This window comes from Delphinapterus leucas, chromosome 2 (assembly GCF_059928025.1).
Source record: "Delphinapterus leucas isolate spDelLeu-1000000601 "Yukka" chromosome 2, BTC_Dleu_Yukka2, whole genome shotgun sequence".
In the NCBI taxonomy this organism is placed as follows: Eukaryota; Metazoa; Chordata; class Mammalia; order Artiodactyla; family Monodontidae; genus Delphinapterus; species Delphinapterus leucas.
The window spans coordinates 181,144,443-181,161,532 of record NC_143130.1 but is presented as its reverse complement, the minus strand read 5'-3'; the positions used below and the strand labels follow the sequence as shown (position 1 = coordinate 181,161,532).

Sequence of the window (17,090 nt, the reverse complement as noted above, 5' to 3'; positions counted from 1 at the left end):
CCCCTCTGGCCACTCCCGGCCTCAGGGCCCAGGGCAGCCCCGTGAGCTCGACATCCGGTCCCTGAACACGCTGAGCTCTGCTGCCCCTGTGTGGTCGCCAGCAGCATCGCATGCACTCGGCCAGCAGGAGGCTCTGCCCAGACCTGGGGCCCCTGGGCGGGCAGGGGCAGGGGGCAGAGGGCATGGCCAGCAACACCTGGAGGAGGGTGTCGGGGTTCACCCTGGGGCCCAGAGAGCGTGTGCATCCTGGACCCCATCCTCGCCCCACGTCCTTTCGGCGCAGGTGAGCTTTGGGGTCCTTGGAACAACCATACAGGAAGGGTCACACCGGGCGCCAGGCACACCTGGGGGCCCTGCGCTGTGGGGAGCCGGGCCCTGTGCCTGGGCACCTGTGTTGGCAGGTGTGGACACGGCAGGTGTGTCAGCTGTCCTGACACATTAAACTTAAAACTGTGATCACCTGGATCAATCCCAAAGCTGGTCCCTCTTCAGACCTATCTCTCAGAAGCTGGGTTCAGTGAGCAGTTTGACGCCTAAACCTCATAGAGCTAATCCCACAATATCACTTTGAGACTGAAACGTGCCCTTACAGAGCTCCTCCATGCTGGACGCACGCGTTAGAATTCCTTGAAATCTTTTCGGTGCGAAGTGATGTTGTGATGCGTTCCTGCAGAGGCCAGCGGGCGTCCCTCCACCTGGACACACACCTTCTGGCGGGGCTCTCCGTGCGAGCGGGAGGGGCCGCCGGGCAGGGCTGGGGCTCGGGCTCCCCCTGGTGGCCATCCTGCGCCACTGCACGACCTGCCTGCCCCACCCTAGCCAGGTGGGCTCTGGGGCAGGTGAGCTTTGGGGGCATCCCACCTGCCAGGATAAACGTCCCTCCTCTCCCCGCAGCCAATCCTGCTCATGATCAAGTCCTAGCGTGACGTCACTTGCTGGGGAGGCCCTGACACAGCCCCACCCGCCCTGCTCTCCCCTGCACCCACGCTGCCATCCATAGGCGTGACACCCGTCTCCCCGCAGGTGCACAGCCTCTCCTCCTAGGAAGTGAAAGTCAGCCCATCCTCAGCGCCACAGACACAGGGACCCGCGATGCACCCGCGCGCGCAGCCGAGCCCTCACGCCCCGCGCTGCAGAGTGTCCCCTGCAGGCCACAGCCCAGCGCAGGTGTGCGACCCCTCGGGTGGGGAACCAGCAGTCTCCTGCAATAACCTGCAGTCGGCCTGCAAGGCATTCGTGAGCTTTCAGCACCGTGTGAGCACCGAGGCCCATCAACCCCCAGGAAGAACACGTTTCCTGGGGCGAACAGCCATGAGGTGGGTGGAAAGTCCCCGAGCTCCGCTGTGGGCAAACCATTCCCGAGGTCCTCCGTTTTCTGCCTCATTTCATAAAAAGTGAATAAAGAATCTTTTCCACATAAATTTTACAGTGAAGGCTTGATTCACGGGCCAAGGTTCAACTGGATGAAACATCACCACTGTGTCTTCTGTCACTGAGTGTCCTTTCCCGGCCATGATGATTGTCAAGAACAACTTTCCCTAGTGAAATCCTGCAGAACCAATTTCGGCAAGAGATCTGGTTTCTCCACCCAGGTTTAGCCAAAGCAAGTGTTATCACGTACACTTCCATGCTCCGTCCCTTCCACAGTGTATTTATTATTTCAGCTGCAATATTTCTTTTCAATTTAATGAAAGGTGGAGCTTTTTTTTGAGACTTCCAGTGAAACATAAAGGATTGATCCTGTGCACTTACAAACGTACTCTCCCAAAATCCCATTAGAATAAGAACACGGACAAGGAAGGCAAACACCTACCCGGCTGCTTCCACGCGCCAGGCCCTGTCCTGGGTGGGTTACAGGGTCACCCGGTTTGATCCTCGCAGGACCCCAGCTTACAGACCAGGAAACAGAAGTCAGGTGCCCAGGTCGCCCGGCTTGGAGCGCCACAGCCAAGATCTGAAATGGCGGAGACCCGGTGATCCAGTCAAAGCTGAAATCTAAGTCAGCAGCAGGGGAAACACACAGCAGCCCACCTTCCACTGCAGCACCAGAAACACTCAGTACCTGGGGGCGGCAGGATGGGGGGCACGTCCAAGAGCAGAGGACCAGGGGACAGACAGCAGAGGATATCTGGCCCAGATGTGCAAGGTCAAGAAACCACTTTGAGTCACTTCTGAACTTGGGAAGCGACATCCACCTTCATCCTTTTGGCCAGGACTGTCACATGGCTAAGCGGGTGGGGCTTGGAGACGTCCATTTCCAGCCTGTTAGTACAGGAAGGCCAGGGACACGGGACCCGGCAGACTTAACTGCCACGAAGCGTCACTTAAATGGAGCAAGAAGACACATGTCCAGACACACGAGGGCTAAGAGAACTTCCGCTCCAAACCCATTTCGGGTCCACTATGACAAAATTCAGCTGTGTGGCCACAAGGAAAGGTCACTGGCATGGCTCACGTGAGCAGAGTCCATGGCGAGCAGAGTTCACACCGCCCTCCACCGACCAAGTCAGACATGTGGCGGGTGGGCGGGTGGGTGCAGGTGACCCCATGGCTCTCCAACCCGCCACCACGCGCACATTCCAGCAGGAGGAGAAGTGTGAAGAAGGGGCCTTCTTTCCAGCAGGGACGCTCGGCTGGCGTGGGGATGTGGCCCCAGGATGGCTGGCAGCCCGGGGAGGAACCTCAGAACGTTCTTCCTCAGGAGGCCAGGTGGACCCGGTGGATAAAATTAATTAGCAACTCACAGTGAAAGAACACGGCATTTTGCATTTTAAAAGTAAACCCAGGGCTTCCCTGGTGGCGCAGTGGTTGGGAGTCCGCCTGCCGATGCAGGGGACACAGGTTCGTGCCCCGGTCCGGGAGGATCCCACGTGCCGCAGAGCGGCTGGGCCTGTGAGCCATGGCCGCTGAGCCTGCGCGTCCGGAGCCTGTGCTCCGCGACGGGAGAGGCCACAACAGTGAGAGGCCCGTGTACTGCAGAAAAAGAAAAAAAAAAAAAAAAAAGTAAACCCAAAGTCTAGACAACAAGTAGTCGAGGGGAGAGGGGTCCAAGGGGAATTAGAGGCTAACATCTTGATGCTCCACAGGGAAGGACGGAGACACTTACTGTAAACCTGTTAGAACAAGTTCAAGTTAAGTGCACAGAACATGCAATAGTGCTCAGTCTGTTCATATGATGGAGTATCACACAGCCATAAAAAAGAACAAAACAGTACCATTTGCAGCAACATGGATGGACCTGGAGATGATCATACTGAGTGAAGTAAGTCAGACAGAGAAACAGAAATATCAAATGATAGCGCTTACATGTAGAATCTAATAAAAATGAACTTATTTACAAAACAGAAACAGACTCACAGACCTCAAAATCAAACTACGGTTACCAAAGGGGAAACGTGGGGGAAGTGATAAATTAGGAGATTGGGATGGACATAAACACACTCCTCTGTATAAAATAGATAACTAACAAGGACCTGCTGTACAGCACGGGGAACTCTACTCAATATTCTGTAATAACCTAGGTGGGAAAAGAATCTGAAAAAGAATGGAGATATACATATGTATGAATCACCTTGCTGTACACCTGAAACTAACACAACATTGTAAATCAACTCTACTCCAGTAACATATTTTTAAAAAAAGAAAGAAAAATTTCAAGTTAAGTGCACAGAACGTTCTATAGTGCAATGTCCATTAATAAGATGGAATATTACTCAGCCTTAAAAAGGATGGAAATCCTGACACAGGCCTCAACGTGGATGAACCTGGAGGGCATTGAATGAAACAAACCAGTCACAAAAGGACAAATCCCGTGTGATTCCACTCATATGAGTTCCCTAGAAGGGTCAAATTCACAGAAACAGAAAGGATGGTGGGGGCCCGGGGCTGGGGGAGGGGGTGGGAGGGACTGTTTAATGGGGACAGAGTTTCAGTTTTACAAGATGAGAACGGCTCTGGGGATGGAAGGTGTTTGTTGATGGTCTCACACCCATACGAGCGTACTTAATGCCACCAAGTTGTTCACCTAAAAGAGGTTAACAATGGTCAGTTTTATGTTATGTATATTTTACCACAATTTTAAAGTCAGTGAATAAAATGTACTACCCTTAAAAAACATTCAATGGTGAATTACAAAAGAATTTTTTTTTAATTCTACTTGCCAAACCTGCAGAGCATAAAAAGTATGGTGGAAAATGTGACTGATCCAAAAGACCGGGGATGGAGAGGAGAGAGGGTTTAAGAAAAAAAAAAAAAAGATGACAAACACATAAAATGAGATGGTAGAAAGAGGTCCAAATATAACAGAATTCACAGTAAATGAATATGGATTAAGCTCATCTTTTCAAGCAGAGATTTCCACATAGCACATAAACAACAAAGTCCACTTTTGAAACAAGACTGTGCCGAGTGTCTTAGTCAGCTCGGGGTCACTATAACAAAGCACCACAGACTGGGGGCTTCAAACAGCAGACATTTATGTCTCCCAGTCCTGGAGGCTGCAAGTCCCAGATCAAGGTGCCAGCGCGGCCAGGTCCTGACGAGGACCCTCTTCCTGGCTTGCAGACGGCCGCTGTGTCCTCACGTGGTGGGGAGAACCATGGTCCCTCCCTCTTATGAGGGCACTAATCCCATCATAGGACCCCACCCTCATGACCTCTTCTAACCTTAATCAACTCCCAACGGCCCCACCTCCAAATACAATCCCACTGGGGCAGGGCTTCAACAAGTGGATTTGGGCGGTTGGTGGGGGGAGGGGGTGGGACACAGACATTCAGTCCACAGCAGAGGGTTTGAGAATAAAGGGTGGGAAAACATACACCATAAAAACACAAACCAAAGCAAAGCTGGTGGCACAATTCTATCAGGCAGAATGGAACTAAGTCAAAAAGGATGACTAGTGATAAAGAGAAACACGGTAACAAAGGAACCAGGAAAACCAAACCTGTTACCAAGTTAGCATGAAAATGTGCACGGCAAAGGTGACAGAAGTACAGCAAAGTGACACAATTGCCTGTGAGGTTCCAACAAACCATCTACACCCAAAACCAACAGATGCTTCAGCCAGCAGAGTTAGTGGCAATGGCTTTCCCAAACCTGACACCTCCCCTCGGTCCCCAGGACTTAGGAAGATGAGGGTGAGATGCAGGACTCCACACTTGGACACGTCGCAGGGAATTCAAGACTATCAAAGACCAACTCTACAAACTTGCAGAGAAAAAGCAAAGATCGCAGACAAAGAAGCAGGGATCAGGCTGATGTGAAAACGTTAACAGCCACGCTGGATGCAAAAGCACCAAGCGTGGGAGATGCTGCAGGGCTTACTCGACTCAGCCCTGTTGGAAAACCGTGTGGCACCACCTGGAGAAGGTTTACAGCCCCTTACCTGTGTCCCAGCAGTTTTATTCCTTAGTACATACCCCAGGGAAACTCCTTTGCACATATGAGAGATGCACACACAGGAGCAGTCACAGCAGCACGGCTCACAGTGGCAGTAACCTGGAAAATCCAAATATCCATCGATGGGGACGGGATGGGACAGCGTGGAACATTCACATAAGGGTCCTTCACTGGCACACAGAATGAATTACCAGACACGCGAAAGTATGGATAAATCTTAGTAAAACATGGAGGGAAACGTATCTCCAAAGAAGAATATATATAGCATGACACCCTTTCCATAACATTAAAAACAACAACAATTCAGAAATGCACATCGATTTGATAAATCTGCACAAAATGGAAACAAAGGAAAGGCGCTCCCAGGTCTCAGGGTGAAGATGCCTCCCGTGAACGCGGCAGGGACAGGTGGGGGCCCTCGGTGAAACGCAGTCATTGTCGAGATTTCAGCTTTGGTTTGGGTGGTGGGTTTGCAGGTGCCTCCATGATTTAAAGTAACAAATTAAAGAACTGACTGTGTAAATAACGACATCCAGCGTGGACCAGTGAAGGGAGCATATCATGAACCAAAGGTGATGATCCCTCCAATTCTCTGCACTTGTTGTCCATTTAAAAAGAAGACTGTGGGTCTTCCCTGGTAGTCCATTGGTTAAGACTCTGCGCTTCCAGGGTTCGATCTCTGGTCAGAGAAGATCCCACAGGCCACACGGTGTGGCCAAAAAAAGAAGACTGTGACCAGAATCTACACAGGATGCCTCCGAACTAATAAGAGAAAGACAATCGGATAGAAAAACAGAATATGCAAAATTCACGGAAGAGGGACCACGAATGTTCCACGGAGATGTGAGAAGATGATAAACCTCGTGAATAATCAAGGAAACGTGAAGGTAACTCGCTATCCCAGCCCCATCACGTGGGCGAGACTGACGCTACCACCTGCGTCAGGGGTGGAGAAGCCACAACGCTCGTATTCTGCTAGTGAGGACAGATACCTTAGAGGGAAAAAAGTACTGAAAAAACCTAGTCAAGTTCAAAGGTGCTGCTCTCTTGGAGATATAAGTGGCCCCCGTTCCTTCACAGCAGAAGAATTTCATCTGGACACCCGGGCACCCTTTCCCTGTGGACCCACATGTCCAAATTCAGGACAGTGGGGTGTGAGCCAGATGTCTTGTGCCAGCTTCTGAGAACCACGCAAAGAGATCCTACAAGCGTCCCCTTTCGAGGTCTTCAGCGCCCTGTCTGTGCCTCGGCTGAGAACCTGGACGGAGCATCAGAGCCCACAGAGGAGGCGGGAGATGGGAGGGACGTGGGTCCCCAATGGGCTGGGATGGACCAGCAGCCTGGACAACCTTCCAGACTCACGTGGGAGTGACACGAACATCCATGTCATCTAATCACCCTCCTCTCCAGTTTCGTGCCTCCCTGGGGGGACATAGACGAGTCCACAGTCAGGTCAGCAGGCCTTCCTCCGTGACCCAGCACCAGTGAAGAAGGAGTCGATTCCACTGGGCTAATAGGCACAGGGCGACCCCCAAGCAAATTCTGGTCTGGTCACCATGAAGGAGTGGCCACGGGGCAGCCACGGGGCAGCCACTCGGCGTCCACGGCAATGCCCTGCCTGCAAACCCAGCAGGCGTCTTCCTCACCTGTCTTGACCTCCCTCCCCATCCCCCCAGCCCCCTCTCTGCCATTCCTCCCACCCCTCGGCTGTCCAAGCCTCGCCCCCACCTGTGACACTTAATTTGACGTGTCGAGCGGGCTGGGCCACAAGAGCCCAGGCAGCATGTGAGGCTATTTCTGGGTGTGTCGGTGAGGGTGTAAGCAGATGGCCCTCCCCGTGCAGCGGTCCTCACCCAATCCTGGAGGCCTGGAGAGAGGAGCGGGGAGCGGGGGACGGGAGGTGGGTTCGCCCCTGCCTGAGCTGGGACATCCATCTTCTCCTGCCCTCAGACATCCGCACTCCTGCTCCGTGGACCTTCGGACTCAGACTGAACGACAGCGCCGTCCTCCTGGTCCCCGGCCCGCAGCTGGCAGGTCATGGGCCCGCTCGGCCTCCACGGTTGCGTGAGCCAACCCCTCATAAAGGGTCTCTTCTGTTCCGTATCTCTCCCACTGGCTCTGTCTCTCCACAGGACCCTGACCAACACACCCGCTCTGAACCGCTGCTGTTCTGCTCTCAGCCTCCTGGTGCGACCCCAACTCCAGCTGTCTCCCTGGGAGAAGTCCACCCCGGGCGCCCTGCATACTGACGCAGCTGACACACGTGAGCGCCCACCGCCAGTCTGAAGCCCTCGGGCAGCGCCCAGCCTCAGACCCTCTGACTGCGGGGTCTTCTCCTTGGTCTTTCTCCGGTGAACTGGCAGTTACCTTGTTTTTGCCACAGATTAAGCCACTCACGCTTCAGCCATGAGAGGCCGTGCAACACTGCAGTGTCCCATCCCTCCTCCACCTGGGCCATCGGCAAAAGGGTCCCCAGAGAGCAGATGACGTGGCGGCCATCCTAACAGGGGCGATGACGGTGGTGGCTTCTGTTCTGGGCTTATCACTAACTGGGTCTCCACCACGTTACTGGACAAAATGAATCGGATAGGCTTCCCTGGTGGTACAGTGGTTGGGGGTCCACCTGCCGATGCAGGGGACGCGGGTTCGTGCCCCGGTCCGGGAAGATCCCACATGCCGCGGAGCGGCTGGGCCCGTGAGCCGTGGCCGCTGAGCCTGCGCGTCCGGAGCCTGTGCTCCGCGACGGGAGAGGCCACAACAGTGAGAGGCCCGCATACCGCAAAAAAAAAAAAAAAAAAAAAAAAAAAAATGAATCGGATAATGTGAAGTTTAGCTATTAACTTAATATGAGGGAGTTCGATTTTGCCAAGTTGGGTTTTTACTATGATGAAAGCTATTTTCCTACAGAAAAAGTGAACGTGCTTTGGAACGGAAGAAGACGGGTCAGGAGTTCGAATGTGTTTTCGTCTTGAGGGACCGAGCTGCGCCGTGCAGGGGCAGACTCTGCCTGGTGTCACCAGAGCAGGTGAGGTGCGTCTGAGCCCCCACTCCAGGAGGAGGAAGGGGGACGCGGAGACCCCTCACTCTGGGGAAGAGGGCAAGGTCCTCGGCCTCAAACCCAGGGGCCTCGTCTTCCACTGGCATCCCGGGCTGTCAGACCCCAGACTCAGCGAGGCAAGTACCCCACCCCCAAGGCCGGCCCTCAGAACATGGCCGTCATGGAACCAGTTCTGGCCCAGGGCCCCTGAGGGGCCCACGCGGGGGGCTTCTGAGAGGGACTTCCCTACCAACAGGGGAAGCCGCAAGGAGGAGTCCCCGCCCTCTCCTTCCCGAATCGGGAAGCTGTTTTTGAGGTGACAGGAGCTGTGAGCTGAGGAGTGAGGCGATAACAGACGGGGAGCGGCTGGGTGGCGCTGCTGTCACTTCTGCCATCACAGACCACCTCAGGAAGCCAGGGAAGGGCAGGCTGGGACGTCCCCATCTTGTTCCCAAGGCAAACCCAGAGGGAAGACACCTCGGGCCACGAGCCAGACAACAGCCCCGGTCATGAAAACGGTGGGTGCCGGCCTGGGCCTCATTCGGAGGCCCTCCAAGTCGGGGGGCAGGGCACATGGCCCATTAAACCAAGGCAGGACCAGTGTGCCTGGCGCCGCAGGGCCGTGGAGGCCAGTGGAGGCAGAGGTAGAGGTGCAGACCAGCGCTGGCGCCCAGGAGGACGGGTGAGCCTGGGGCTCCGTGAGCCCAGAGCCGTCTTCTCTGCCCTGGGAGTGCGCCAAGTTCCCGCCTCTGAAACCGGGACACGGGGCCTCACAGCCAAGGCAACCCCACAGCAACGGCCCCATCGCTAGGCGGAGACCCAAGGACCAGCAAGGGGCTCCTCCGGGAAGAGGCAGGAACCCAAAACAGACCGTCGGGGGAGGGAGCGGGACCCTAGGGCCCCTCAGACCCACTCTCCCACGGGTCCTCCCTGCCGTCCCCGTCTGACTGCCCAGAGAGACCAGGACAGGACAGAAGTGGACCGGCCCAGCCGCCCACCGTCACTCGCTCACACCCCGCCCCTCAGGCGCCCCTCCGCAGCTATCAAGAGACTGGACACATCAAACAGGCAGAGCAGTGCCACGTTCCATACAAAACTGTAAACAAGAGTCTTTAAAATGACAGAGGCCTCCTTAGTCCCAAACTCTGAGCCAGAGGCCCCCACCCAGGGACCCCAGGGGAACAGACCTCCGCCCACTCTGTCCTCCCTTCCCACCCAGGCCCCCAGCAGGCGGAGGTGGGACCCTTCCCACTCTGGCTCAGGCCGTACACACGGGCGCCCACGCTGGACGGACTGGCCGAGCAGGGTCTGAGGTCCGTGGTCCGAAGGATTCCTGAGATGAAGAAGCGGCCGGGGGTCGCCCCCCACCCCCCCGGGTTCGGGCACTCTCCGCACCTAGCCCTGTTGGGAGCCCGCCCCCACCCCATCCCATGCAAACCGTGCGCCTGCAGCCACGCGTCTCAGCGCCCTCGGGCGGCCCCTGTCACGTGTCCAGGGCGTCTCGCGTGGGTGAGGGCCCGTGGGGGCGGCCCGGCTGGCCGTGCAGCGGCGCGTGCGGCGGCACCGAGTTGCGCTGGGGGACTGGGGGCTGCAGCTCCAGAGCCAGCGCGGGTGGTGGGAAGTCGCGCACCTGGCGGCGGTACTCCAGAAAGGTGCAGGCCTTGGTGGCGAGCGCCACCACGTTCTTGCCCACGAAGATGGCCGAGACGCGGCTGTCGCGGAAGAGAGCCATGTTGGCGGCGCGCGCCAGCACGGCCACCACGTTGACGGTGGCGAGGCTGAGCACCGGGTAGAGCATCATCCTCTGAGGCGCGATGTGCTCGCCCTGCATGCTGACCTCACTGAGCGCCACGCACGGCAGAACCAGCAGCAGCATGTAGCAGTAGAAGAAGGTGAGGCCCTCGGCCCAGAGCGGCAGCGCGGTGCGCGGCGGCTCCCACAGGTTGGCCTGCATGTCCAACAGGTCCAGCAGGTCCAGCGCCACCCAGAAGAGGCGGCCGCGCAGGTCCTCGCGCTTCCGGAAGGTGCGCACGTACTCCATGCGGTCGAGCGCCACGAGCAGCAGGAAGAGGCCGGGCACGCACACCGACAGCAGCAGCGTCAGCGCCTTGCGCGCCAGCGGGTCGGCCGCGCCGCGCCGCGCCGCCTTGTAGTTCTGGAAGATGAAGTAGAGCTTGATCTCCAGCACGAAGATGTAGAGGAACCAGAGAATCATGGCGTAGCCGCGCTTGGCCGTGCGCACCTCGGCGCCTACCCACACGGCCACGTAGCGCAACACCAGCAGGAAGCACACGTCGCCCACCAACACGATGATGCACACGCCGATCTTGCGCGGGCCCTGGTTCTGCTCCACCAGGTACGCGTCCATGACCGCCATGCTGCCCATGATCACCAGCGTGGTCAGGCACACGTGGCGCCGGTCCGGGGGCGGCAGCACCATGGTCGGCCGCCGGGGCCCCGACCTGGGCGCGCGCAGCCCCGCGCTAGGCGGGACGAGGCCCTGCGGCGGCGGCGGCGGCGGCGGCGGCGGCGGCGGCGGCGGCGGCGGCGGCGGCTCAGCCCTCGGGCATGGCGCGGGGCCTGTCCAGCCGCCCCGAGGGCGCCGCTGCTCCCGGCTGGCGAGCTCAGAATCTGAGGAGATCAGAGCAGACAGAGTCAGGATGCGGAGGGGGCGGCCTCTCCCACCCCGGCGACGTGCTTCCCGCGAGGGGCGCTGTCCCCACTCGGGGCCCCGGGCCTCGGCCGCACGCACGCGCCGATGTGCGCACGGGGGGCCGCGAGCCAGAGCGGGGCCTCCAGGGGGCGCCGCAGCCCCACCTGAGACCCGAGACCTCGTTCCCGCCACCGCCGGGGAGGAAACGGAACGGAAGTGGCTTCTCCCCGCTGCGCGCGCGGGGGACCCGGAGGTTTGTCCCTGCTGGGCCCACGCCGCCGTCCCTCCGGCTCTGGCGGCCTGCACCGCAGGCCCGGGGTTCCGTCCCGTGGCCGTTCCCGCGGGAGCTCGGGCGTCCTCGCTCCCGGCGCCGCGCTGGGCGGGAGGCGGGCCTGCGCTCTCCGCTCTGCGCGCTCAGGGAAGGCCGGAGGAGCCGGAGCTCTGGACAGGTTTCCCGATCCAGGACTGAGAGTCATCCAGGCCTGCGGATTCCATCCCAAAAGCCTCTCCGTGTTTCCCAACCCCTGCCTCGCAGCCCCTGCATCTTCCCTCCCTGCCTCGGCAGACTCAGTCTCCCCTCCGGTCCACCGTTCACAGGGCGTGTGGACCAGTCTCTGCCCTGCTCCCATCGTGGCTCCCTACTGCCCTGGCTGCGTCTCCTGCCGTGTACATTCCCCCAGCCCCGGCGCCAGCTCACCCACGCCGCCCCGCTCACCATGAGGTGGTCCCCCTGCCACTCCCTCCCCCCTGCCCTTGGGGGCAATCTCAGGAAGCCTTCCCTCCGCTAACGCCCACCTGGGCCTGCTTTGGGTTCCACGGCCCCCTGCACCCCTCTCACACCCCTGGCACTGGTTGTCATGGCTGTGCTGGTCAGAGTTCCGCCGCAGGCTGCGGGTCCCCACACCTGTGCCCGTTCACACCTGGGGGATGATGGAGGCCCTGCGCCCTCACCCACCAGAAAGTCACTTGCAGGCTCACTCCCAGCCAGTCTCCCCATCCCTCCTGTCCCTCCCACAGCACCCCTGGCCCCAGGGCTCTGTTTACTGCCCTGTCTAGACAAGGACATAAAATTTAATGTCACGTGTGACTGTGGAGCCAGTGCCCAGCCTGCCCCTGGTGATACCGCAGCCCCCACTGCCTGGGGAAGGAGGTCCCCTTCCAAGTCGGCACCTCCACCCCTGCCCTCACTGCAGTGCTGCCCCACCCAGCACCCACCTCCCAGGAGTCCCTGCCGCCACATCCAGGGCCCCCAACCACTGAGCTCGGCCGCGTCGAGTAGGTAGGTGCCTCGGGAGGGTCATCGGCCTATTATGCCCCTGCCTCCACACTTCCGTGAGCTGCTGCTCCCCCCTCACACACACACCCCGTGTCCGCCGCCACTGAGTGGACACGCTTGACCCACGAAGCCCGCCACACACATACACACACACACACACACCTGGGCCTCCTGTGGCTGCAGCAGCGGCCTGGGAATTTCCTTCATCCCAGCCCTTGGCCAACTAGCCAAACAGCCGCTGCACCACTAACCCCTTCCTCCCCACCCATACCACGGCTCACTCACTCATCAAACATGCGCGGAGGGCTGAGGGTGCCGGGACAGACCCCGGCACAGAAGGAGCCCCGGCCCCTGCCCCAGGCAGCCAGCGCCAGGGCCTGGCCACCCCTCCCCCACACCCTGCCGGGCCTCTCCCTGGGGACTGGCCCCGCTGCCCTGGCCGGCCCGGGCCCGGCCCGGTGCCTCCTGCACGCCCCACTGCCCGGACCTCACAGACTCCGGAGCCTCCGGGCCCTTCACTGCCCGCCTCCTCCCCGGCGCCTCACACGCCCTCCAGCCCCAACCGTCCCTCAGTGCCCACAAGCGGTGGCAGGGGGGGAGAAAAGGGCCGCCCTCCCCCGGCCCCAGCCCGATCGGACAGAGGGCGGTGAAGGGGTTGGGCCGCTCCCGCAGCTGCGTCTCCGCTCCTCTGACCCCACCGCCCGCTCCCCCGCCAGGCCTCACCCCTGCAGCGCCGCCCCTGCATCCCGCCGCCCCTGCGGCCGGAGAGTCGGGGTTCACCGGGAGCCCCAGCCCGCGCGCCCTGCCCGCGCGCCCTGCCCTCACTTACCCGCCGCCGGCCAGATGCTGCGCCGTGCCCGGGCCGACTCCGCGGAGCCCGTAGGTGCGCGGGGCCGAGGCCGCGCTCTTCTGCGCTCAGCTGCGCCCCCAGCCCGCGCGCGCGCCCCACCCCCGGCCTGAGGCCCCGCCCCGCGCTCCCAGCCGCCTGCGCCCGCCTGACGGCGATGGGGGTCCCCGCGACCCCGCCCCCTCCGCAGCGCCGGTTGCCAGGGCGACGGCACTGCGCAGCAACGGCCCCCGGGACCTATGACACTGGGCAGCCTGACGCCCCCAGGGTCCACGCGCAAGCCCGGGAAGTCTCCTGTCCACTGTCCTCACCCAACAGCCGGAGAATCGCCCCGCGGGCGCCTCAGTTCCGCTCACACCCTGAAATTCCACCGCAGCCCGTACCCGGGCCACCCACCAGTGTGACCCGATCGCCTGCGACAGGCGGCCTGCGGGACCCTGTGCCTTACCCGCGGAGCTAGCCCCGACGTGGGGGCCGGGCTGCCGCCGACTATCTGCAGGTGGCCCCCGGGGCCTCGTCTGGGGACACGGCGCCGCGTCCCAGAGAAGCCCTGCATCCTGGGTTTCTCCAGCCTCCCCGGTTCTTACCTGAGGGGGCAGAGCAGGGCCACTGGGCAGCCCTCATCCTCTTCTCCAGCCATCCAGGGAGCACGCTAGGGTTTGGAGGCTCGGGCTTCCTCCCCCCCACCGGAGTCCCCACCCTGTCCTCACTGAGCACCGCCCCCAACATGCCAGCCATGCCCACCCCAGGATGGAGGAGGGGACCGCACCGGCCGCCTGCCTGCTGCCTCTGACAGGAGGAGACCAGGTCAGAGGGTGAAGGGACACCCCGGATCCCTCGCACCTGGTCGGCTTGCACCGAGGCCCCACATGTGCCTGGTTCCACACAGGTGGCTGAGTCTGTGCAGGTGACGGGATCTGCCGCCCTCCACCAGCACTGGGGGCCGGCCAGGGAGTGAGGATAGCAGGCCCGCCGCCCTGGGCCGTCCATGAGAGGCACACGTGAGGTGCTGAGATGCTCTTGGGCTGAGCCCTCAGGATGGCTGACTGGGGGTTACCAGCCCCCATAGCCACTCACACACTTGCTCTCACGGGAAGAAGTGTAGTCAGGACCCTAAAGCTGCCTCACTGCCCAGGGAGGGGCCCCAGATCCAGGGATGGTTTACCTTCCCCAGGAGGTCTCCAGGGACAAAGGGCCTGGGTAGCAAGGCCACTTCCTGCAGCATGGAGGGAGGAGGCCCAGGGAGCACAGGTTCCGTCTGGCCAGCGGGCACCACCAGCAACCACCTGGCACAACCACCCTAGAAGGCCCAGGAGGCAGAGGAGGGCCGGAAGCACCTCCAGGGCCCCCTGAGCCCACACCACAGCCCACACGGCCTGCTCCCTCCCTCCACCCTCCGCTCTCAGGGAGGGGCTGCCCCCCAGGACACCCTGCCCATCTCCTCTCTCCCTCTGCCCTCCCCACCTCACCTAAGGGCTGCTGGGAAGGCCCGATCTTTAACCCCCGTCCTGCTTGCCTGGGTCAGTGTTCCAAACAGCACACACCCCATCGCCACCCCGGCACCCAGTTCTTGCCTCTCAATCCCCTTATCTGTGTGTCCACCCGGCTAGCGCCAGGCCCAGAGCCCTTGGGACGTGGGCCGGCTCCCCTGGAGGATGTCATTAAATTAAGGGCCTTGAGATCTGGGATCATCCAGATTATCAGGTGGGCCATGGTCATCACAAGTGTCCTATTGGGAGGGAGGCAGGGGTGCAAACGCGCGCTGAGGGACTGCCGAGGGGGTCTCTGTGTGAGGACCGCGCCCAGGAGACCGTCCTTCTGGAGCCACGTGTGATGAAGTGACCAGGTGAATTGTCAGGGCACCTGTAGTTTACCCTAAGTGGTCCACAATACAATGTACATTTATTTCTACACACACACTCACTTCAATAAAGAGAAACCAAATGTGGCAGGACAGTAAGAGTTGCCCAATCGAGACCAAGGATTTATATATATATATATATATATACACACATATATATATACACACACATATATATACGCGCACACACACACACACACACACACACATATATTTTTTTGGGGGGGGGGGGCCACACGGCTTGTGGGATCTTAGTTCCCTGACCAGGGATTGAACCCAGGCCCTTGGCAGTGGGAGCGCCGAATCTTAACCACTGGATCGCCAGAGAAGTCCCTGTTGTCTTTTTCTTTTATGTCTCCTGGGTTCCGTTTGGGGTGAGATGGGATAAACCCTGTCTCATTCGCTGAGTGCAGCTATAAAAAGAAGGTAATGCATGAGGTACTGAGGGCTCTGAAGCCTGAGCAGACTGGGGGGAGAACGAGAATGTGAAGCACCACCAACCTGGTGGTGAGTTTCTGGATCTTCCCCCCATATCCCCAGGCTGGACTCTGCCTGGTCCAGAAGCCAGACATGGGGACATGACAGGGACAGAGAGCTCCAGGAGGGGCTCCCTAGTTCTGGCTCAGGGAGGGAAAGAAGAGAGACTGGGAGAAGAGAGATTGGGAGGGGGGGTTCCGTTTGCTGCTTCGGGGCACGTGGGCAATCCTACCTCCACCCAGGCTGCAGTCAAGGCATCAGAGTTCACAGGCACCTTTTTAGGGAGAAGACCCTCCTCTCCAGTCAGAGGAGACGTGGTTCCAGAGGGTGGGACCCAGTTGCCTCGAGCAGACGGGGAGAGCCAGGCCCTTCTCTCTTTCCCAAGATGCAGGCACAGTCAGGGGGAGTGTGCAGGAGGGTGGGGTGACTAAAGCCCCCAACTTCTGCCAGAGGACTGGAAAGGGGAGCCCCAGGGAGCCCAAAAGTAACGGAGGCATGCCGGAGGAGGGGCTCCAGAAGGCAACCCGCAAAGCTGTTCATGACTTTCGGGCTCAACCCCAAGCCACGTGTGCCCGGGTCCAGTCCCAAGTGTCACCCTGAGTCCGAGGACTGAACTACAGTGCGCAGCACTGCACGAGTCCCACACTGGCCGCTGGGCAGTGCCCGCACGGGACGGGTTCAAACAACACCGCAAAGCCTCTGAAAACAGAAGTGACATTGAAACCACTACCCACAGAAGGCTGTTTGGGATTTTCTGCCTGAACCCAACTGGGTTGATTGCATGCTAAAACAAAAATATCACCATTCTCAATAGGATTTAAACAAGACCAGATATTCATAACATACCATTTGAATGTGCAGAATACAATCCAAAATTACTCTGCATATGAAGAGCCAGGAAAATCCAACCCACAAGGGAAAAGAAAATCCAATGCCATCATGTCACAAATATTCTCAACAAAATATTAGCAGATAGAAGCAAGCAACATAAAAAATAAAAACAAAGAAATACCACAACCAAAGGGAGGTTATCTCAGGAAAACAAGACTGGTTCAACATGTGAAAATAAATCAGTGTGATCCACCATATTAACAATCTAAAGAAGAAACCATGTGATCATATCAATTCATGCACAGAAAGCATTTAACAGAATTCAATATCCATCCATGATAAATACTCTCAGCAAACCAGAAACAGGAGAAATTTTACTAAATTTAATAAAGGGTATCTAAAAAGAAAAAAAAAAGAGACAAAACAAAACTACAACTAACATGATAGTTAATAATGAAGGACTGGGTGTTTTGCCCTAAGATCAGAAACAAGGCAAAGATGTCCACTCTATCCATTACTATCCGCTATTGTACTGGCAGTCCTAGCCAATGCAATAAAATAAGAAAACTAAATAAATGACTTACAGAATAGAAGGGGAGAAATAAGACTCACTCTATTCGTAGATGGCATGAAAGTCTATGTAGAAAATCCCAAAAGTTCTACCAAAAAAAAAAAATCTGAGTACTAATAAGTGAGGTTAGCAAGGTTGCA

The 17,090-nt window shown here is 58.6% G+C and overlaps 1 protein-coding gene across 1 annotated transcript; it reads right to left on the bottom strand.

Moving 5' to 3' along the window:
• Nucleotides 1–9,812: 9,812 nt before the first annotated feature.
• TMEM121 (transmembrane protein 121) lies at nucleotides 9,813–13,322 on the bottom strand. Its single transcript, XM_030761893.2, has one exon. It carries the CDS (start codon nucleotides 10,872–10,874, stop codon nucleotides 9,918–9,920), a length of 957 nt encoding a protein of 318 aa, XP_030617753.2. The 5' UTR covers nucleotides 10,875–13,322; the 3' UTR covers nucleotides 9,813–9,917.
• Nucleotides 13,323–17,090: the final 3,768 nt, after the last annotated feature.

Coding starts and splice junctions, on each gene's coding strand:
- TMEM121 (XM_030761893.2), bottom strand. CDS start 10,874: ATGGTGCTGCCGCCCCCGGACCGGCGCCACGTGTGCCTGACCACGCTG.